Genomic DNA, 24,459 nt, shown 5'->3' on the forward strand with positions numbered 1-24,459 from the left:
CAGGTTCAAGATTTGTTGGTTGCAGAAAATGGTTGACAGGCAGAAAAGCAGTGATATGATTGAGACATACAAAGTTACAGAAGGATTTATACAAGATTGATTCAGAGGAAATTGATTTTGAGTGACTTTCTCGTACAAGCTTAATGCCCACCAGAACAGGGCTGGTGGTCGGAGAACACTGGGCCATCCTTGGAAACTGAGTAAGAGTGTAGTTAGCAAGGGTATTAAGACTAGGTTTTTTGGTTAGGGAGCAGTGAATGAGTGGAATGGGTTGCCAGAATCTGTTGTGGGTGCCATGACCATAAATGAGTTTAAAGCAAAGTATGATAGATACTGCGCAAATGTTAGATAGTGTTTGACATGATGTGTAGGGCCTATCTCGATGAGTCTAAGCATTTCATGGGGCAGCACGTGATAATAGTAATAATAATGATAGCCATGATACAGATAATGTAGGATATGTGGGGACATATAGCAATAGCAGCTTGTAAACTACATTCAACCCATTGTGGTCCCAGTACTCAACCAATTTTAATAATTTCAAGTTCTTTAAATAGTGGCACCTCTCTTGCTAATGTTTCACTTAGAATCCACCAGTGCTCCTCAGTGGAGAATTGCTATAGCCATATACAGGCTGCCACACAGGGAGCCAAAATAATTGCATCCCGGCTGGATTTAATATATCATTATGTACAAAGGGTTGACCATTTGCACATGGGACCACCAGAATTTCTGTAATACCACATTATGGCTATTGCATTCTCTCTCTCATTTTCTTTGGCTAATAATGTTGCCACAGCTGATTTTGAGTGACTTTCTCGTACAAACTTATCGCCCAAATGTTGACAGCCATTGTGAATTGAAGTGCATGCTGCTCTACAGTTTATAGCCATTGTTAGTTTAACAATTAGCTTGCAAGAGTTTAATTGTTAGTTTAGCTTGCAAAATTCTTAAAAATTTAGAAATTGGCTTGCAAGAGCTGGCTCCAGCACACCACTGTATATATATGATGAAACAGGCTTTCTCAGCTATCAAACATTTGGCTTTATAGTCCCATAAGTTTTTTATTCATTCATTTTTTTTTTACACACACACTATCATCATTATCAGCCATTTTCTGTCCATTACTGGATGAAGACCTTCCCCAAAGTCCTCCATTCAATTCTATCTTGACCTTTTTTTTATCAAGACCATCTCTTTAGTCTTCCTATAGCTCTTTTTCCATTTCTGGGATACCATTTTTTTGGCTCATTGCCACTTTTATCTTTAAATGGCTGTTATAATGTCTCTCACCATAGTCTGAGCTCTAATCCAAGTATTGCACTTTCTATATAGAATGATAATACCAAGTAATGATCTTTCCATTTCACTCTGGGTAATCCTCAACTTGTTGGTCAATGTTTTAATCAAAGTCCATGTTTCACTTCCATACTTCCATATGTCATAACCAGAAGTAAGCAAATGTCGAACATTTTTCTTTTAAAGCAGATTGGGATGTCTCCTTTGAATGCTTCATGGTGTTTTCCAAAAGCTATCCAACCAAGTTGAATTCTACATATAATTTCTTCTTCACAGCCTTTCTTTACTGTGATCTTGTGTATAGTGTCACACAAACTATACACATAGAATCTCTAAACTGAACACAGATACTGAAAATATAAATGAAGAGCAGCAAAAAATGTTTGACTTTGCAAAACAGCATGGGATCTGGTGTCTAAAACAAGATTAAAATAACAACACCTAAACAATGAAATGAAAATAATAATAATAAGTGTGAGTTTTTTTTTTCCAGATCAAGAAATACTTAGCATTTGTCTATTTTATTCAATACATTATAAACTGAGCATCTTGGTCCTTCAGGCAACATGAAGCATGAATGAACTATGAATAGCATCATACTGAAGAAAGTTAGATCCCTTTTCAACTATTCTGATCTCAGATCTCTTTTCAAGTATTCTGACAGAATTTTTTTCAAATTTTGACTTACTACAGACAGTAACAATAACATACTTACTAAATGTCTAAGTTCTTCTATATTCCTTGTGGCCAAATAAAAGACACTTAGAACTAACCTAATATATCTAGTATAAATCTCTACTGAGATATGTGGAGGGCAATCAAGAACAAGAATATCCAAAACCTCATCTATAGTGAAAAGAAACATCGAAAATCAACAAGCTTAAAAAATTTCATATAAAAATATCTAAAGTATTAACTTATTACATGCTTTTTGTTTTGTACATGGTCAATGACTACTAAAAAAAAAGTTAACTAAATCATAGTAAAAAAAATCATGTCTAAAATAGACAATGAAAAAATTTAATTGAGATATAAATGAAATATAATATAAATGAAAAATATAAATAAATAAAAAATATAATGATGACATGACCAGCTAGTTTGGTTAAGTTTACCAGAGTAAGGCCAAAAAGGTTACAGCAGTTCACTAGGTAAAAAATAAATAGCTAATTAAGTGAATAACATTTCATGTACAAGAAAAAAAAATGAATAAAACTGAACATGCAAGAAAATCCTGTCAAAATCTGACAAGATTTGCATAAGCATATATGGCTCAGCCAGATCAATAAAAATTGCATTCCTACTCTCAAATGAAGCACTAACACTTCACTTGAGAGAGTAGACAATAGTAACATATACATGAATGGGCAAGTAAATGGAACTTTCAGTTCAATGTTGCAAAGCATATGGTTTTGAGATTTGGTAAGCAATGATGGGATGCAAAGTATACACTTGGTGGGGAAAGTTTAACGGAAGTAGAGGAGATGAGAGATCTACGAGTGATGGTGGACAAGGACCTGAAATTCAATGACCACATTGCACAAGCTGTGAAGACATCACATCGGATAATGGCAATGATGTGGAGGATACCCTGACATGCAGAAATAGAGAGGTTATGATGCCATTGAATAAGGCCTTAATCAGGCCTCATATGGATTACTGTGCACAGATTTGGTTGCCAGGTTTTCGTGGTGATGAGGATATGTTGGGAAGGGTTCAGAGAAGATTCACAAAGTAGTCTTTGGAATGTGGTGGAGTATGAGGACAGATTGAGAGAATCTACGGGTTGCAGCACCTCATGAAGAGGAGGAAGAAGGGGGGGATTTTGATTGAGACATATAAGCTATTCAGGAGTTATCGGGTCAACATGAAAGAGATTTTTCATAGAATGGGAGGGAGAGAGAGAGAGGGTAGAACAAGAGGCCATTGCTGGTAACTGTGTAAGAAGGTGTGAGCAGAGGAGTGAGGAATAGGTTCTTTGCATGGAGAGTGGCTGGTGAATGGAATGCATTGCCTGAGTGTGTTGTAGGTGTAGATTGAATCGGTTAAAGCACAGTTGGATGAGCATTGTGTGCAACAGTGCGTATCTCCCACAATGAGTCTCTGACTCCACGGAGGTCAAATGTTAATAATAATAATAATACTCGGCACAAAAAAAGGTGCAAGATGACTGTAACCAAGATGGAGAATAGCAAGAACTTTCTCTCTTCTGTTTCAACATAGACAGACCTATCAATGCTGAATTTCAGGCTTAATATTATGCAATTTACTTGTTAGTTCCTCATGAGAAGTTGAGTGCCACTGATCAGTTAACCTTCCTTTTATTAACCATCTGTAGTCTGTATAAGAGATTAAAACAGTACATAGACAAAGTCAAGCTTTCTCCATAGACATCACACACTTTTGACAGCAGTTTTCTTTTGTGTTCAAGACCAAGCTGCATGGGCACACCGCTCAGCAAACGAAATCAAGTAGAATCCGACTTGACACACTGCAATCCAGAAAAACAACAGCAGATCCAACACAGAAGACTCAGATACTGAACTTCTGGGTCAGACATGTAAGATGTCAGATCACTTAGCTCTATATACACTAAATAGCAGCAGGCGGACTGATGAAGTAAGCAACTTTCTTCACTGATAGAGTAAGAAAAAGTACAAACCTCCCATAGGCAATGACTATTGTGTTCCTGCTGAGAGCTTGTGTAATCTCTTTCACAATATAAAAGGGATGAATGGAAGTGTAAGTCTGATATATGTCATTGAACTTCTCAGAAAAAAAATACTAATCCATGTAGCATGGTTAGGTAAAGATTTATTTTTATGGCATAGTCAGATGACAATTGGTTCCATTGAAGCAAGAGAGCAGGTTTATTTGCTTCGACAAAAAGGCTCTAAATGGGCAATTTGTGAAATGCACCAACAATAGCTATTTGCATATCTTAATGATGAATAGTGTCCAACCATTGCAGAGTGCTCGTCCTGCAGAAGCACAGACTTATAACTATAATCAAGCTTTGAGTGAAATGCAAGGTAAAGATGAAGCAAGAAAGACTGATCAGCACCCCATTCTGTAGAGAATAGAGTACAAATGATATTTAATTATCATTTTACTTTTATCTTAGTTGACAAAATGCCCTAAGAACTTGACTTCTGTTGCTATTAAGATAATTACTTGTCCCATCCTTAACTGGGAACCAGGTGAAGATTAAATTTTCAGCAAAAGGTGTACAAACTTTTTTTTCTGCTGAAAATCTGAATCTGTTAAACTCAAAATTCATGAAGATATATGATCAACTGCTTATTGAAGCCTTTCAATGACCCTCATATTACAAGAATGACAGAAAATTGAGGATCAACTCTGAATGTCAACATACCGAAATTGTTCAGTTATTGAGTTTACTTTGACAGCAAAATGTATTATTATACCTAAGACAGAGCCTTAGGAAAGAGACTCTCCTCTCAGCAATGTTGCCAGGACAATGTACCTTCCACTCAGACTTGGAAGATTCAGCCAGAGAGAAGAAAGTTTTTAATAAAAGGAGGAGGAAGATGCCCATGAGACCTAGATTATAAAGATCTTTTAATATACCTTATCTGCAAGATTATTTCATGTAGTTTTTTCATTACAAGGAATGCATCTCTGCTAGTCTCTTCTAAACAAACGAGTGGCGATTGATGTTTTTTGTTTTTGTTTTTGCCTCAATAAGTATTCTGCTGTAAATTAAGAGTTGGAGATCCATGGAGAATAGTGGGAGATGTTTTACCAACTCATTATGCATATCATAAGGTCCTACGACAGGCATGAGAGAGTAGCAGTGTTCTTTTCAGTAGTATGGATTAATCTCATTGAAGAGAAGTTACATCTCAGTTTGTTTGGTTGTTCTTAGAATAATCAAAAATTAAAGAGGATAAAAAAGCTGCTAGATTTCTCCTAGAGGATCTGGAATTGCTTTGGGATCAACAATTATGCATCTATTATGTTTCAGAGTAGACAAATGTGTTTTATATCCACCCTTTATTCATTTTTGGATTTCATTACATAGAACTTCTGTACCAGTTTCATGATTGATAAATGATGCAAACTGGATGCAAGGATGTTTTTGTCAGTGACATTAAACATAATGTGCTTTGCATTTTACATCAAATGTCAAAGACAAAAACATTGATTTAACTTTAGTATCTTCTACATTTCTGCACTGATTCAACATTAGTAACTTCTTAGGACCGGCTCCTCTATTCATGAAACTGCAATAAAGGTCGAAACCAGTCTAGGTAGCAATCCTTCCATAAAGTTCTTGCATTATGGCATACCAAGGTAGCTGATATGAAGTCAACAGTCTTCATGCTTATGTATAGAATTAAAACAAGAATATAATATCTTGTCAGACATAATATATGATCTAATCAAGCATAAAAACTTTTCGCAACCATCTCTCATTCAGAGTATTTAATAAAGTGATACACCTTTTTTCTACTTATATGTGGAAAATACAGTAAAACTCCGAAATTACGCGGTAGGTGGGACCAACCACCAATTGTGTAACTCAGGGTATAATTTTGCATGCAATTTATATATACAAACATACAATTGGGACCAAAGGTTTACAAAAACACCTATATTTTTTAAGAAATATAATGATAATTGTAGTTTTTCGTACATACAAAAAAAGAAAGTTATTTCGATGTCGATGGTTTCATAAAATCTTATAGATTCGTCTGACGGCATAATGTCTTTATCTTGTCACGCAAAATTTCTTCATAGCAAGCTAATGATTTTTTTATTCCTTGCCTTGTGGCTACAATTCGCTCCTCGTTAGAATCTATGTCCTCCAAAATCTGTAAACCTTTCTTTTATGATTGTTCTTACTGTGGATTCCTGTAGATCGAACTTCTTTGCTAGCTCACAAATTTTCATTCCATCTTCAAAATTCTTAATAATGTTGAGTTTTGTTTCCAAAGTCAATATTTTTCTTTTCTTGCTAGCTGTAGAAGAATCGGACTTGCTTCTTTTGGATGACATTATTATTTTTGATGTGATAAAATTTTTATCAAGAACATAACATTAAACAATTGCAAGGTTTGTAGACTATAAAAATCATGTATGAATGGAGACCGTGCGAAACATGTCAGTGTTTGTTCACAGCATGTGCGACACGGCTGGCACCTGAAAGATACAACTAGTGGTGAGGCATGAAGTGAGGCAGGAATACGTACATATAAGAAACCGCATAACTCCGGATTCGCATAAGTCGGGGTATGACTGTATTTGACTTCTACATTTGAAATATATATTACCTTACATAAATAGTATTACGTATCTCTTTTTTTGTGTGTGTGTGTGTGTGTGTGTGTTAACTGAAAAAAAATCTCTCACTGCACAATATCTCTTAAATATTATTATTATTATTCAGGCCTCCATGGAACCAAGAGAATATCATAGTGGGAGGTCCTTCTTAGGAAACAAAGTCTATCATACCACTCCTTGAACTCATTGACCGTTCTTGCTCTCATCACTCTCTCAGGCAATGCATTCCACAGTTCAACCACCCTCCATGCAAAGAAACCACTCCTCACCCTCTTGCTCACAGCTTCCTTTCGTAACCTCCAGGGATGACTCTTTCCCACTGTTCCACCAAGCGAAAGAACTCCCCAATATTCACCCTGTAACTGCCTCTCACAAGTTTAAAAGTCTCAATCATATCACCTCTCCTCCTTCTATCCACCAAACTCTGCAGTCCATCATACCACTCCTTGAATTCATTGACTGTTCTTTCTCTCATCATTCTCTCAGGCAAAGAAACCACTCCTGAACCTCTTGCTCACAGCTTCCTTTCATAACCTCCAGGGATGGCTCTTTCCCCCTGTTTCACCAAGCGAAAGAACTCCCCAACGTTCACCCTGTAACTGCCTCTCAAAAGTTTAAAAGTCTCGATCATATCACCTCTCCTTCTTCTATCCACCAAACTCTGCAGTCCACATTCCCTCAGTCGATCCTTATAACTGATATTGAACAGTCCTGAAACAATCTTTGTTATCCATCTCTGTACCCTTTCCACAGTTAATTTATGCCCTCCAAATCCTGGGGACCAAATTTGAGAACAATAGTCTAAGTGTGGTGTGATCAGGGTCTTATACAATGGAATGATAACTCTTATCTCTGTAGGTCAGCATCCTTCTCAGTATTGCAGCAATCTTCTGGGTTACCTTCACCACCTTTGCAATATGCTCCCTGAATTTCAGTTTTCTATCAATCATCATCCCCAGATCTCTTGTCTCCCCTACTTCCTCCAGTACAGCTGCTCCAATCGAGTATGCAGCCGCCCAGCGATGGATCCCAAACTTCAAGACTTTACATTTTGTTGCATTAAACCATCACCCCCATTTGTTTGCCCATCTGTCTAGTTTATTCAAATGCTCTTACAGGGCTGCCACATCTGCACTATTACTGATAACCTTTCCCAGCTTCACATCATCAGCAAACAACTGAATATCCCACTGCAATCCACCGATAATGTCATTGATATAAAGGTTAAGCAATATAGGTCCCAGTACTGAGCCCTTTGGGAGCCCACTTGTAACCTTCTGCTTCCTTGAAACTGCCCCACCATACACAACTCTGATACCTATCGGACAGCCAATCCTGAATCCCGTTGACCAACATGACATCCAAACCCATGTGCTGCAACTTAAATATCAGCATATCATGTGGCAACCTGTCAAATGCCTTTGCTAAATCCAAGAAAATGGCAGTATCTGCCTTTCCCTCATCTACTGCTCTTGTAACTTTATTATAAAAGGCTAGCATATTACTAAAACAAGAGTGCCCCTTAACAAATTCATGTTGACTCTTACAGATAACATTATCCCCATATCATAGAGATATCAGAGCCCATAGCCAATCCTTCTCACAGATAACATTACACTCATCTGCCCAACACTGTATATGTTCATAAGGCATATTCCGGTAATTGGACCACATTTTTTTATTAAGCTAAAAGCACAATAAAGAAATAAAACCCGACAAGTTTCGTAAGTCGTTTGACTTACATCTTCAGGGGTAAAAGGTAATTGAAAGTTAAAACAACAAAAAAAAGAGAAATTAATAGTTCATACTATACAGTTGTAGCTGTCTGACTGTTTATAAAATTAAAAAATCAAAATGCAGATTCAAAGCAATGCTAAGTTTAAACAATGCTGGATGATGCCACGTTCTGTTATTCATGTTCATAATGTCCGAGGTCTGATTGATGTATATTTTTTATCACAGCTGACCAAACTTGGTGTAGAATTAAGCCTTGGTTTTTATTGCATTGTGTTGGAATTCTAAGCATGTTTGCAGCTTCTTTAAATTTCCTTATATGTAACAGTTTTTTCTATATAAGACATGTTTGTTTTCTGCCAGAGTACATTGTGGCTGGTGGAAGTGGTATGGAAAGCTAGATCTGATTTGTGTTCTCTTCTGTTTTGTACATCCTTTTGGTGTTCGTTCATGCGTATTTCCCCAGATCTTCCTGTCTGTCCTATGTAGCAGATTGTGCAAGAACAATAAATTTTATAAACACCTGGTTTTTTTAAAGGATGAAGTGGAGGTTTTGGGAGATATAGAAATCTTGCAGAAAGCTACTTTGATGTTATGTTTGTTTAGTAATTTAGCCATCTTGTCTGTAACATTCTTGATATATGGAAGCGTGATGGCGTTTTTGAAATCTTGTTTCTGTGGGATGCTTGTAGGAGGTGTGTGGAGGATTTTTTTGATAGTCTTGGGTTCATAACCTTTTTTTTTGAGGATCTGTGTTAAATATTCCAATTCTTCATTTCTCTGTTTTTCTGTGCTGGAAATATTATAAGCTCTGTCCCTCAGGGTTTTTATTAGACCTATTTTTTGCAAAGTGGCCACATTAAGAAATCTTCCTGTGTTGGTGGGTTTTCTATATATTGAGAAAGAAAGTTTATTATCTTTTTCATTGACTTCTAATAGGATGTCAAGAAAAAGAAGTTTTCTAAGTTCTTCTTGTTCTAAAGTAAATTTTATATTCTTATGTAAATTATTCAGGTAATTTTTGAAAGCAATGAGTTCATCTCTTGTTCCTGGCCAAATGATGAAAATGTCGTCTATATAGCGTAGCCAAATTTTTGGTTTTTTATGATAATTGATTAAAGCATTATTTTCAAAATGTTCCATAAATAGGTTAGCTAAAGCCAGAGAGAGGGAAGAGCCCATAGCCAATCCTTCTTTTTGTTCCCAAAATTTGTCGTGATATATGAAAAAAGTATTATTTATACAATGTTTATAAAGATCTACGATGTCCGGTGGAAAGAGGTCTTAAAGGAGATTCACAGTTTCGTTTCTTGGAACATTTGTAAATAGGCTGATAATGTCCAAACTTGCTAAAATGTCTGAAGGTCCAATGTAAATATCTTTTACCTTCTCAATAAAATGTGTACTGTTCTTGATGAAAGAGGATGTTTTTCCTGTGTGATGTAAAATCATGTTAGTGAGATGTTTTGCTAAATTACAGGTCAGAGAGTCTCTTCCATCCACCACTGGGCTTAAGGGAATACCTATCTTATGTATTTTTGGTACACCATAAATTCTTGGAACTAATGGGTGTTTTGATTGTAGAGTTCTTTTAAATTCTTCAGTCCAATTATGCATCTTTTTAATTAGATCATTGGTTTTATTGTGAACATGCCATGTGGGATCTCTGTCTCTGTCTAATACTTTTTTCATATATCAAGACAAATTCTGGGAACAAAAAGAAGGATTGGCTACGGGCTCTTCCCTCTCTCTCCATCCCTCAGGGACAGAGAGAGGGAAGTCCATCAGCACTGTACAAATCTTTATGTTATTATAACAAATCTTTATAACAAGATGAAAGACTTGTTGGTTATTCTCCACCTCATTTGCTTCATGATGCCTCCACACATACTTGTGTGCATCCAGCCTAATTTCTTTAGTTTCCCTGCCTTTGCACTTCCACACTCTTAGTGAATAAAGCTCTCTCTAGACACCAAACTCTGAATCCATTTAAGTATAGTCCATCAGCATTGTACAAATCTTTATGTCCATCAAATTACAAGTGCACAAACTCTACACCATCCCTTCTGCACAACCTGCATATTGATTCATTACTTATCATTGCCCTCCTTCTCAGTTCACCTCTATCATATCATGGCAGCAGACTTACAAACTTCACCCTCACCACCTTCATCAATAACACTTTCTAATTATTAATTAATAAATAACAGTAATAAATTTCTTTAAAGAAGCGTTCATATTTGAACCTGCATCTATGAAGGAGAATAGTTTTATCCCACTGGATATTTTGGATAGTGTTAATACTCTGTTGTGCTAGACCAGACTTCTGAGGTTTGTTGTATAATATTGATGTTCTTTAATTCTTTTTTCCACAGAACGGCCAGTTTGTCCAAAATAAGAAACACTGCATTCACATGGTATTTGGTAAATGTAAATGCCAGTCAAAGATAGAGATGACAGTTTATCTTTTGTAGAAGGCAATAAGGAAGAAAAAATAACTCTTTCGCATCTTCCCTTATGCAATACTTCACACCTCTCGGGTCACTGATTCCAGCCAAAACAATTAATTCTTTTACCTTCCATTTCTGCTATCAGAATGCAGAAAGGGAAGTTTTTTGAAATTTTTTGAAACTTGACCATATAGGTTAATCCATTCTGATTTATTTTATTATTTTAGTTTCAACTGCATACTTAAAAACAGTAACTGATATTAATTTGCTCACATATTTTTGCCCATGTTCAGCATACATATCATGGCTACACTTAATGGAACAGCCATGCTGCATATGCTGAAAATGGGCACCATCCCTCTGTTTCTTTCTATGAATAAAATATGGAACATTTTGTTCTGTATTTCAGCACTGTACATATTATTATTATATGGATAGCTCCATGAAGTCAGTAAACTCACTGCAGAAGATCCATTATTCACACAACAACTGCATCTGGTAATCCATTCCACCCATTTGCCACCCTCCATCCTCCAAAGAAAAAATCCAGTCTTAACACCCTTGATAACCACACTTACACAATCTCTATGGGTAACCTCTTGTTTTCTCCCTTCTCCATGTACTGAAAGAAGTTTTCAGTGTCACTCCTATAACTTATATGGTTAACTTATAAATAATATGGAATAAGTTGACACCTAAAGACAGTGACATTTTTTTTTGGGGGGGGGGGGTTTACAGCAAGTCAGTGTAAACAGAACTATGGCCAACATTCATTAAAACAGACAAGTTTTATATCATAAACTCATCAACTTTAATGAAAAAAACTGAAAACTTTATATATAATAAAACTTTCTTTTACATTTTTTTTTTGATCATGAATGACAAAAAAAAAAAAAAAAATGATGGCTGAGTACAATAACTAAGTTGCCATTTGAAGAGTTCTGACTAATAAAATGTGAGAGGTACCAAAAACTGAATAATGTGATGACATCATAATTTTTATGTCAGTTCAGTATCCTGGCTTAATAAAAATATAGTATAATGTTAATATAACAGAAACTAGAATTTTACAACTTACCTTTATTATAATCAGGAAAAAGTATTTGAAAGGGTTCATAAAAGCCTGTCCCAGAATGAAATTTTTCCCATATGATTTCAGAGATTATAATAACACAGATATTCAGATTTGTCTACAGAGAAAGGAAAATATTCATTTTTTCATACTGTTTATACTCTTATACTCATTTATTTACTAAAAGTAAATAAAATAAATTTTTTAAATATTATGCATAGATTTAGTAATGAAGAATAATATGACTGGAGCATTGACAGCAACTGGATGCAGCAACGTATTGATTCATTAGAAATAGGATGGTTTTATAATGATAACATATAGTTCTGGGTGACAGCTACATGTCATGATGGATAGCTTGCACTCTGTTCTACTAATTTTTTCTCTTTTTCATTCTGTTTCTTTGATGTATAAATGACTCTCTCACTGACCAAAAATCCTATCTAGTTTTTGCTAATGATAGTGATAATATCTTTTATGTATATGAAAAACTTGCAGCGCACAAATATCCCAAGATTCTAGATCTTCTACAACCAAATGCTTTAAACAAAGGTCTTCATGGCATTCTTCAATGAGATAAGAATAACCTAGTTACCTGCCACATCAAAACACAGTCCTTCTCTCTTTTTCTTGCAAAACGGATCTCAATACACCTTTCCCTTACCTCTAACAATCTAAAAATTGTGAGACAGGATCAGATCTCTCCTTTCGATTTCTTCTTGGACTGATATTCACCCTTAGCTCATCCTGTATAAACAGATCACAACAGCAGTTTATCAACCTCATAAACTTCATTCTATTCCATTCAAGGCACTTTAACTTTTATCTAACTTTTTACCCAATCAGCTACTAACTCTACAAATCCAAAATCTAAATTATAATTGACAAGAAATTACATTCTTGTTTAAGCATTTATCTCAGTGTAAGCAAACCAAATTTAAGCATGAAGTAGCTTCATGATAGACTGATGTATACAGAGGCTGTTGACTTGACATTAATTGCTTCAGTATCTCATAATGCAAAAAAATTATAGAAAGAGTCACTACCCAGATTAGTTTTGACCTTTATTGAGGTAAGAGTGCAGAGAGTACCTCTCCAAAAACTCTGGGTGATCTATAAGATCACTCTAAATCTCACTGAGTGAACCTAAAGGATCACCACTAAAAGTATCATACCTGACCTGAATCACTGCAGAACAAGAAAATCAGCAGTGGGTTCACTCAGTGATAGGCAAAAACCCACCACCAAGGAGAGCTGAGCTGGCTCTCATTTTTAACCAAATGGCTTTTTTTTTTTTTTTACATTTGTAACCAAATGTAACCAAATGAGAGCCAGACCAAAGAAAACACCAAGTTTATTAATGCAGAAATCATATATTTTCATATACTATTATTATTATTCAGGCCTCCATGGAGTCAAGAGACTCATCATGGGAGGACCTTCCTAGGAAACATAAAGTCTATCATACCACTCCTTGAACTCACTGACCATTTTTGCTCTCACCACTCTATCAGGCAATGCATTCCAACAACCCTCCACACAAAAAAACCACTCCTCACCCTCTTGCTCACAGCTTCCTTTCGTAACTTCCAGGGATGGCCCCTTGTCATCGCCCACTTCCCACTATTCCACCAAGTGAAAGAACTCCCAGTGTCAACCCTGTAGCCACCTCTCGACAGTTTAAAAGTCTCAATCATATCACCTCTCCTTCTTCTATTCAAAATATTTTAGTCAGACGTGCTACCACTGTGGCACTAGCTCACAAAAAACTATGTCAGGAGTGGGATTTGAACCCACACCTACATTCATGGACCAGAATTCATAATTGTGTTACACAAAAGGAAATTATCCTTGAGTCTGCCGGCTTAGACCGCTCGGCCATATACAAATAATAAAAAAGTATATCACATTATTAGAATACTCTGAACCAGAGACAATTGCAGAAATTTTTTTTTTCAGTTTGTCATAAAGTATTTTATATTTGACAAGAAATTATATGCTTGTTTAATCCTTTATCCAAGTATAAGCAAAGTATGCATATGTTTGTTTGTTTTCTTGTATTTGCATGAAAGACTAAACATGAATATAATTTCTTGTCAAATTCAAATCATTTTCTAACCAAGTGAAAAACTTTCTACAACTATCTCTGATCCTAGAGTATTTTAATAATAATGTGATACACCTTTTTACTACTTATATATGGAACATATACAAGTAGTAAAAAGATATCTTCTTGGGTCTAGCTCCCACTGATGAGTTAAACTCTGGGTAGTTGCTGTTCCCATAATGTTTTTGCATGAAGGGATACTGAAGAATAGGAAGTCAACAGCCTCTACATACAAGTAGGCTAGTCATATAGATACTTCATGTCCAACTTTGTTTGCTTACACTTTGATAAAGAATTAAACAAAAATGTCTTCTCAAATATAATTTGCTTTGTAACCAAATGAAAAAAATTTTCTACAACAAATCCAAAATTGTCAACCCTTAGAATAATGTGCTCGTGTTTTGGGGTAGTGCACCAGTAAACTTCTCTAAAATTGCTTCGTGCTGTCCACGTGAGTGATTTGGTGGAAGAATGATTTCTCTCTCTCAATTAACACTTCAACTACCGTGTTTTTCAATAGATAACACGCACCTAATGTATAACACACATCCCCAACATTTTCATCACTCCTTTTGATGTATAGATAATGTGTATGCACTAACTAGCGGTAGAGAGTTAAGAAGTACAGACATAGGAATTCTTTAAAAGCAGATGCGTTGCTAGTAGCAGTGGTCGATTATTCCGTACATCCTGTTTTAAAATATTTCATAAAGTAAATTATTATTTGTTTATATTTTGTTATTAAATCTGAATTAACCATGGAAGACAGAAGTACTTCTCGGAGAAAATCCTACACAGCGCAGTTCAAGCTTGAAGTGGTAGAAGTAGCAAAGGAAAAAGGGTGTTGGATCCTACTTCATCTTAATCTATACCTTGGATCCGACATTTAGTTATTACGATGTTCTTAACCTAAAATTAAGTTGCTAGTTGATTTCTAATGCAAATATAGAGAAAATTTATATTTATAGACTGTGCCACTCTATATCTGAATTAGTTCAAGAATTGAAGACAAATCAACGCTCAACTACCCTTCCTTTATATGTTGTTATTATATATACTGGCCGAGTATATTTAACTTACTTAATTTACCCGCTTTGGTTCGAATATTTTATGAATGGTGCAGTAAAAGAGATTCAGGCAAAATACAACCTTTGATTAACAAAAACAAACATTTAATTTTAGAATCACAAATTTTACACTTAAGTTCAAATCAGTAATTAAGATATCACAAACATTTTAACTTCTCTGATAAATTTAATCATACAAACTCAGACAATGGTAAATTCGTTGTCTCTAATACAGTCTTCTCACAGTTCTTAAGTTCCAAATACAATAAAATCGCAGTAACACCACTTTACAAGCAAACACTTTTAAATTTACACTTCAGCTAATCTTTACAATAGTTACTGTTAACATAAGGAAATTCTAGGATGAAACTCACACACTTCTCTGTATAGGAATATTAATGGTTGGCATAATCTTACCGATAATCTTCTATCTTCATCAACTTATACACAAACACTTTTTATAACCGTAAACACTTTTAACAATAATCGGCACTCATTAAAATATATCTTCAAAGCATTAACTGAATTAATTCACGGTCACTATACACATAAACAAACGTTCTTGCATGAAGTACTACTGATCACTCATGAATTAAGGCAATACACAATAATTCCTTATCTTGAAGTTTTATATGCACAGTTGTTCACTCTTCCGGCATTCAATTAATTCTTTAGACACTACAATTCTAAACACAGTTAACGGTAAACTTCAATTTTTACAGCCTCTACTATTCTCTAGTTACTCGATGCTTTATTTCAAGATTCTGTGTGTCCTTGACAGGTCAGCACTGAAATTATATCTCAATTCAAGCTTTGCTAGTCTATTTAGTAGTTGCTCAGCTGTCTTCCGTAGCTATAATTGTTATTCTACACCTTATTAGCTAACTGCCTCTCGACTAGTAGACTTTATTTAGCTGCTTGAGTGACTTGCCGACTCGTTATTATCGCACTGTGATTCCCGAATGCCGAATGCTCCGATTCCAACCTAATGCCAATCCTCTCCTTTTTCTCTCTCTTAATAATATAATTTCAGCGTTCATCGCTTTTTATATCCATTCTTCCCACCTAAATTGTTCTCGTGATTTCTTTAACTAAAACTCTTTTCAATAAGCTTTCTCCTCATGTGGTGTTCCAAAAACGTGCTCGCTTGCTTACATGCGTCTCCATGACAACAAAACAAAACATAATAAAATTGAGCTATTACATAACGTTAAATTTCTACAAATAGGAATAAATAAAGAATATTTACATTTCAATTAATGCGCAGTTAAATTATCAAATATAAATTCTATATTAACATAGAAATAAGCTAAATAGCTTGATAATAATTTAACACACAGTTTTTCTACTATTAATACATATATTCTTGATTAAATAATTAAATATTAGAATAAAATTAAAGGTAGTTATATGAATATTAAATTGTAAAATAAGTTGTTTACATTAAATAATATTTACAAGTCTAGCCTATGTGATGGAAAATCATGTTGGATTCTGAAACAAATAATAATTACTCCAATCTCTATATAATCAGAATCCAACAAGGGAATCGTGAAGCAAGTAGATTGTCCAGTGTTGGAGAAAATAGTGTTCGTGAATGGCGAAAGGCTGAAACAGTCCTGAAATGTTTACATGCGAGGAAACGTGCTATGAGGTTTAGAAGGTGCTTGTGGCCAACCATAGGAAAAAAACTGTTTGATTGGGTTGTTAGTGAAAGAGCTAAAGGTATGAGAATATCTACTGTCCGTGTGTTGCAGGAATCGAAAAGTATCATGCAAAACGATAGTATAAAGGATTTCAAGGCCTACCCATCTTGGGTTTTGGATTTATGAAGAGAAACAATTTAAGTGTGTGCTCCTCCACTAGTGTTGGACAAAATTTGCTGTGCGACTGGGAAGCAAAAGTAGCTAAATTTCGTTTGTTTCTGAGAGAAAACTTGTGGAGTTGATGCTTGTCACTTTGGGAATATGGATGAGGTTCCCATAAGTTTTGACATGCCTAGTTCTAGGACTGTGAATCTGAAGGGAGCAAAAGGGGTTTCAGTTGCTACAACAGGGCACGAAAAGTCTAACTTTACTGTGGTTCTCTGCGTAACTGCAGATGGTTCCAAACTGCCACCAATGGTGATTTTCAAAAAAAATACTGTTCCAAAAAGTTGTGATTCCAAAGATATTATTGTTACTGCTAATGATAAAGGTTGGATAAATTCCAAGGTTATGAAATTTTGGTTGGAGAATGTGTGGCGAAAGAAAAAAATGGCAATTTTCAACCTGAAATCTTTGTTAGTGTTGGATTCATGTAGGGCACACATGACAGCAGAAGTTAAAACAATTGTAAGTATTCCAAATTGGCCGTCATTCCAGGTGGTTTAACAAAAAAAACTCCAACCCTCCCTTGATCTTGCAATAAATAAACCATTCAAAGACAATTTGTGGGCTAAGTGGGAAGACTGGATGATGAATGGCATCCATTAATATAACAAAACAGGGCAGATGAAAAGAACGTCATATAAAGATATAGTTATGTGGATTGTAGAAAGTTCGGCTGCTGTAAGTGAAAACTGTGTTAGAAATGGTTTCATTAAAGCATAAGGGAATGCAGTGGTGTCCAGTGACAATGATTATGAAGATGAAGAAATACCAAACAAAATTTTTAATGCAATTGATTCTTTCAATATTGAGTCTGGTGAAGAATTTTTTGGATTTGAATAGTGTAATGTTCAATAAATATTAAGTAATACTTCTACCCTTAGTTTTGTTATTACATTTGATTTACCTCTCATACCTTTCAAATGTGTACTGCGCATGTTCACTTTTAACAAACTTTTTTGAGACTTTTTTGTATAGATAACGCACACGTTATCTATCGAAAAATATGGTACTTAACCAAAGAGGATTTGTTTCACCCCTATGTCTTTTCTACAAGGTTCATTCATGGGTACTGTTCCAATGAATTATTATTCATTATTTCTATGCTTTCCACCAAGTCTGTTAAAATACAAGAAGTACTTACACATATTAACTGCAAACCTATTAAACCTGCTTCCCTCTTCCTTTTATATTTTATCAATATCTATTCTTTAGAATAGCCTTCCTCATGAAGTGCTTCCCAACAGCTGTAAATGCCAACTTTTCAAGAAAAATATCAAAAGGTTTATTCTTCCTTAGTCCATCTAAGTTCTTATTTCTTCCTTCTTTCTTTGAATTAATTCACTATAGATTCTACACCCTGTCATATACGGGACTTATATAAAAAATGATCGTGATGGTTACAATAATTTGGATGGAATCACTGAAAAATTGCACAGATGAGGTGGATCTCCACATAACTTTAAGGAGACTGATAATTTAATTCCATTTTGCCTAAAACTGCATTATGATGGTACAACACAATCAGATGTCATGCCAGCTGAGATGTTGCTATGGTTACCACAAAAAAATATTCCTGCTAAAAAGAAAATATAGAGAAAAATATTATGGAAAGAATACAGAACAGAAATGCATTGCCAATTTAGCCTTATGGGCACCAAACAAATGATCATTATGGGTGACTTTAATTTTCCAAACATTGATTAGGTATAAGAGAAATCTCATGATAAGAAATAAGATGAATTTATTGAATTGTAGGAAGACAACTTTCTCAAGCAGCATGTGAAAGAAGGAACTCGAGGTCAAAGAGTGTTGGATTTGCTCATAGCATCAGAAGGGGGTCACTGTCAAGACTATAGCTATTTTACCACCAATTGATGACAGTGAATCATGCTGTACTTTCTTGGAAAGTATCTAATTGTATTGATGCTCCGATTAAAACAGATTACTTGCTGAACTACAAAGCTGGAAATTATGATCAACTTAGGAGAATACCATCTTTGGTCCCATGGTATCAGTTACTGAATGGGAAAAATGTCAGCAATGCATGGGAATCTTTGAAAATGCTTAAACAAGGTGGTGGTGGTATCTGAATGTATTCCTAGTGTTCGAAGAATAAATAGGTTGAGAGTGAAATGGATGTCCAACCTTATTAAGCAAGAAATCTACAAGAAGAAATCTTGCAGATTACTTCTTGCAGATGAAATCTACAAGAAATCTGTGGAAAGAATATCATGAGAATAAGAGTGAGAGGAGTTATGAAATATATAAAGCTCAGGCCAGAAAAGTAACAAGTACTGTGAGGAAAGCTAAATTGGAGTATGAAAAGAAATTGGCCATGCAAGCTAAAGGCAATCCAAAAGAATTTTATTGTTATGCTGCAAATAAAAGAAAGAATGAACATGGAAGAATAACTTTACTGAATGCACATGGTTCTCGAGTGTTGGAAGCTAATGAGATTGTTCAGTTAAAGAGTGCTCACTTTCTTAAGATATATCAACCAGGTATATGTAGCATGGTGCACAGTGCTACTGCTACATTAGATGAAGAGTTAGAGGTTCATGAAAATGAAGGTGAAGACCTGGATAACCTGGATGGACCTTGCATAACCTGGATAAGAATTTGTCTGTAGAGAGAGAGATGGAATATCAGCCAGTTTGCTAAAGGAATGTTCAGCCGAATTGGCTATTCCTTTCACATGTTTGTATAACTTGAGTCTCAGCTCAGAAATGATACCACACGACTGGAAGGAATGTGTGATAGTTCCATTGTACAAGGGTGGTCAAAAACTGATGTTTCTAACTACTGACCTATCAGTATCTCTGGTGTGGTAGTGAAGATTTTAGAGAAGTTTGTAATAAGTTTGTCTACCCATTTCTGTTTGTTAGCATCAGTCTCTTCCACTTTTGCATTCCAATCTCCAATAAGTAGCCATAAATCGCGTTTTGGTGTTGCATCTATCACTTCTTGTAACTTGCCATAAAATTCTTCAATGTCTTCTTCTGGTAGTGGGTGCATAAACCTGAATGATGGGTCATATTCATTGGATGTCCACTCACTCTGAGAGAAATGATTCTGTCACTCACTGGATTATAACCTATAAATTACTATATACCTAGCCATCTTTTTCCTGAGTAAGAAAGATACTCCATTTTTACGACTTGTCTCATGTCCTGAGTAATACACCATATAGTCTCCTGACTGAAAAATGGCCCATTCCTGTCCATCTAAGTTCACTCATTCCCAATATATCCAGCTTCTTGTGCTCCATTTCCATCTTTATTATTTCCAGCTTACCTTGGTTCATACTTCTAACATTCCAAGTAATCCTGTGGTTTCTTGTGAAACAGGGAGCCTCCCTTTTCCAACCAGCAACATCCGTGACCACACTTCCTTCCGGGTTTGACCTGGACACATCATAAAAACTAGTTCTACTTGTGGAAGCCCTCTGTTCTTCCCCAGTTGAATGTTGGATGCCTTCAGGCCCGGGGGTCTTACCATCCAGCACCATATCGTACTTTCTCATTTTTGGCATGTTCATAGAATGTTCTTGGCAACGTACAGAGATGGTTTGCCATTGCCTTCGTCTGGAATATTTTTCGACTTTCCAGTCTAGATCCGCACTGCTCTGTGAAAACAGGGGCACCTCTGGAAGGATGTGACTCTTGGCCACGCAGTGCAATCTTGGTAAAGAAGAGTCTAAGTCTCTGTATTAGAGATGTATTGCGTATATCTTTACCCTGGAATAATTCCGAGTAAAGAAATCTCCTCTAGATGACACTTAACTATATCCAGTGTGCTACTAACATCCTTACACTGCAGTATACAGATTTAAACTCTTCCTAAGCTTGTCATATTCACCTACCTTGTCTGCCTTGTAGTTACACATATACCCCTTCTTGACAGTAAATTCCACATGTTTTACAATCTCACGTCAAGATCACCTGGTCACTTTCACCAATCGCAGGCAATGTGGTCACCTTGGTTATGGATAGCTGTTCTGATCCTATGACTAGGTCCCATACTCTCCCACTCCTTAGTCTCATCTATCACATGCTGCCTTAAGTAATTATCTCTTGATAGGTGTATACATTCTATTTCCTTCCTGTTACCATCTATATCTCCATATTTGAAGTCCCCCATAATAATCGCTCGACCTGTACTCATTATACTAATTTGGCGACGCATGTCTTCCAGATCATCTGTGGAACTGCTTGGCCTATAGCAAGAATAAACTATATTTTGTCTTACTGTCTTTAATCTCAACACCAGACCGCTTCAAATGAACAGCCACCCTCCTGCCTATCTCCTATTACATTTGCCTACAATTCATCCACTATCATCAGCAGTACTCTTCCCCCCATCCTATCTTCTCTATCTTCCCTGAAAACACTAAACCCTTACATTCTATACCTGTAACTACATCATCTGCTATTAGTCAAGTTTCACTAATGCCTGTAACATTTGGCAAGGTTGCATTAACCAATGCCAAAAACTCCTACCTCTTGTTCCTGATGCTTCTGGCATTATTATATAGAAACTGCAGCATCCCTTTATGCCCCTACCCATCTTTAGTTTTTGAATTGACTAACCTATTCAATATTTTTGTTTGAGAGACTAGATTCCTCACTTGCTCATTCTTACACTCACTCGCTTCATGCGTGCCTTCACACAAACTCACTTGTTTCTACTCTAAACTCGAGCAATTAGACTCTAAACTTGTCGCCAAATTAGTACAATGAGTACAGGTCGAGCAATTATTATGGGGGACTTCAAATATTTAGATATAGATGGGAAAGAAGAAAGATCAATTGTGAATTTCACAATTCATGAATTTGTGCTTCAGCATGCTCAGTGAACAAAGCTCTCCCTAGACACCAAAACTATTTAAATACAGTCCACGAGCATTGTAGAAATCCTTATTTCTGTCAAATACAGATCCTCAAATCCTACATCATTCCTTCTGCATAATCTATGTATAAACTCATCGGCTACCAATGCCCTCCTTCTCAATTCGTCTCTATCATAGCATGGTAGGAGACTTACAATCTTCACCTTCTTGCTCTTCAGTTTTGCCTCTTCTAAAAACTCCTTTACATCCTCTCATACAATACTTCTTGTCTCTCATATCATTTGCACCAACCTAGACAATCATTTCCTTCGACTTACCTTTTTGCATCCAGATGGTGTGGCTAATATCGTGAATTTTTGCACCCAGAAACGATTTTTCACACTTTCATTAAATACTCTCCTGATCATTAAATTTCTGTACATAATTTTCTTGTTAACTTGTTTTTCTTGTGTCAGGTCGGTCTTCATTATTTCTTTGGACTGCCGGCTTCTTTCTCTTTTCAGGTTTACTAATCTCTTGCTGCTTCTGCAATTGTTCAATTTTGCATTTTGTCCTATGAAGGATAAAATTCAAGTGCACAATTTCTTTATTAATGTCAATTTTGTTCTCCTCTATTTCCATGGCCGCACATTCAACATTAATGACATCATTTTCCATCCTACTGTCGGTACCGTCCGGTCTACTAATGTTTGCTTCATTCTCAATCACCCAATAGACACACACTTTTAAAACACTTAATACACACACTCTCTCCAATTTCAATTTCCTTCCATATATCATTTAATTTTCTCAACAAACACATTTCACACACACTGTAATGAATAAAATCCAGCAAATTCACATCGCCTGATAATATGGTCTTTGCTGCCATTGTTCATCCACGCATTGGTGCCATGCCAACAATATCATATTTAAAAATAAAAATAAAAAATATACATTTACTTCATTTGTTATGTCTGTAGTTTACTGTTTCTCTGTTGTTGAGGTTGTGAGTAATGAGGCTGCCAAGATGTGTAAATTGCTTTACCTGTTCAAGTATGTGATTTTCTAAGTTTATTGAAAAATTTTCCTCGTCTCTTCCTATTTTTATTATTTTAGTTTTGCTTAGATTGATTTTCATTCCAAAAGTTTTGCACTCTTCATTTAAAAGTTTTATTGTTTTTTCCAATTGTGCTTTAGATTTTGCAAAAATAATAATATTGTCTGGATATTTAATGTGGTTGATATTCATGCCATTTATTTGTAGATCTGGTTCTTCAGCTATGGATTTGCATATTACTTCAAGATAGATAGTAAATAAATTTGATGCAAATGGGCAATCCTGCATGATTCATTTTTTTAATTTGAATTTGTCTGTTTTTGTTTTATTAAATTTGACAGTCTTGAGATTTCTCTTCTTTCCAATCTATGTTTCGATAATTTAAGTCACCTATAATAATTACTTGCTTAATACCCATCATTGCAATTTGGCAATGCATTTCATTGTTCCAACAGTTGAACCACCAGATCTGGCAACACCCCACCATATATTTTATCCTTAACCTCGATTTCACACCAGAGAGCCTCCGAGTCACTGCTATATGCATTATTATAGCCTTCACCTTAATTGGACACAAATCATTTGATATCATAAACAGTACCCCCCCCCCCGCCCTTATATATTTTCTGTTCTTCTTGAAGTTTGGGATACATCGATGGGAGGCTGCATACTCGATTGGAGGAGCTGTACTGTATTGGAATTGAAGTAGGGGAGACAAGAGATCTGGGGGTGATGATTGATAGAAAACTGAAATTCAGGGGGCATATTGGATAGGTGGTGAAGGTAACCCAGAGGACTGCTGCAATACTGAGAACGACGCTGACCTGCAGAGATAAAAGAGTTATCATTCCATTGTATAAGACCCTGATCAGACCAAACTTAGACTACTGTTCTCAAATTTGGTCCCCAGGATTTGAAGGGAATAAATTAACCGTGGAAAGGGTGCAGAGGCAGATAACCAAGATGGTTTCAGGACTGTACAATATTAGTTATGAGGATCGGCTGAGGGAATGTGGATTGCAGAATTGTGAATAGAAGGAGAGGTGATATGATCGACACTTTTAAACCGTTGAGAGGCAGTTACAGGGTGGACACTGGGGAGCTTTCGCTTGGTGGAACAGTGAGAAGGAGCGATGACAAGGGCCATCCCTGAAAATTATGAAAGGAAGCTGTGAACAAGAGGGTAAGGAGTGGTTTCTTTGTGTGGAGGGTGGTGGAATCATGGAATGCATTCCCTGATAGAGTGGTGATAGCAAGAATGGGCAATGAGTTCAAAGAGTGGTGTGATAGACTTTGTGTTTCCTAGGAAGGACCTCCCACGATGAGTCGCTTGACTCCATGGAGGCCTGAATAATAATATCCTATACCTTTTACACTTGATTCCAGTTACTACATCTGACTCTGATAGAGGTTTCACTAATGCCAATAATCTTAGGCCAAAACATATTTGCCAAGGGAATGAACTTTGTACCTCTCTGTTTCTGATGCTTCTGGCATTTGCGTATAGACATAAAAGTTACCTCCTGTTTTTTTCTTATACCTGCATTTACAGTCTACTTAGCCTGCTAGTTGGATAACTTTCTCTTTCCTGTCCACAGATACACTCATAAAGTTTGAACTCAAAATGTAAATTTCCAACCCTTTACCAGATTCATTACTATGCT

The 24,459-nt window shown here is 35.8% G+C and overlaps 1 protein-coding gene across 4 annotated transcripts in view; it reads right to left on the reverse strand.

Moving 5' to 3' along the window:
- Positions 1–24,459, reverse strand: part of Orc5 (origin recognition complex subunit 5) — a 183,402-nt gene that overhangs the window by 87,505 nt on the left and 71,438 nt on the right. For all 4 annotated transcript variants that reach the window (XM_090413801.1, XM_090413802.1, XM_090413800.1 and 1 more), the window contains 2 exons: positions 11,869–11,980; positions 2,015–2,145 (listed from right to left, as the gene is read on the reverse strand). In XM_090413801.1, coding sequence (XP_090269927.1) covers positions 2,015–2,145; positions 11,869–11,980 — 243 coding nt within the window. The remainder of the gene's footprint in view (positions 1–2,014; positions 2,146–11,868; positions 11,981–24,459) is intronic.

This window comes from Typopeltis vanoorti, chromosome 24 (assembly GCF_054136105.1).
Source record: "Typopeltis vanoorti isolate ZY-2024b chromosome 24, IOZ_Tvanoo_1.0, whole genome shotgun sequence".
In the NCBI taxonomy this organism is placed as follows: Eukaryota; Metazoa; Arthropoda; class Arachnida; order Uropygi; family Thelyphonidae; genus Typopeltis; species Typopeltis vanoorti.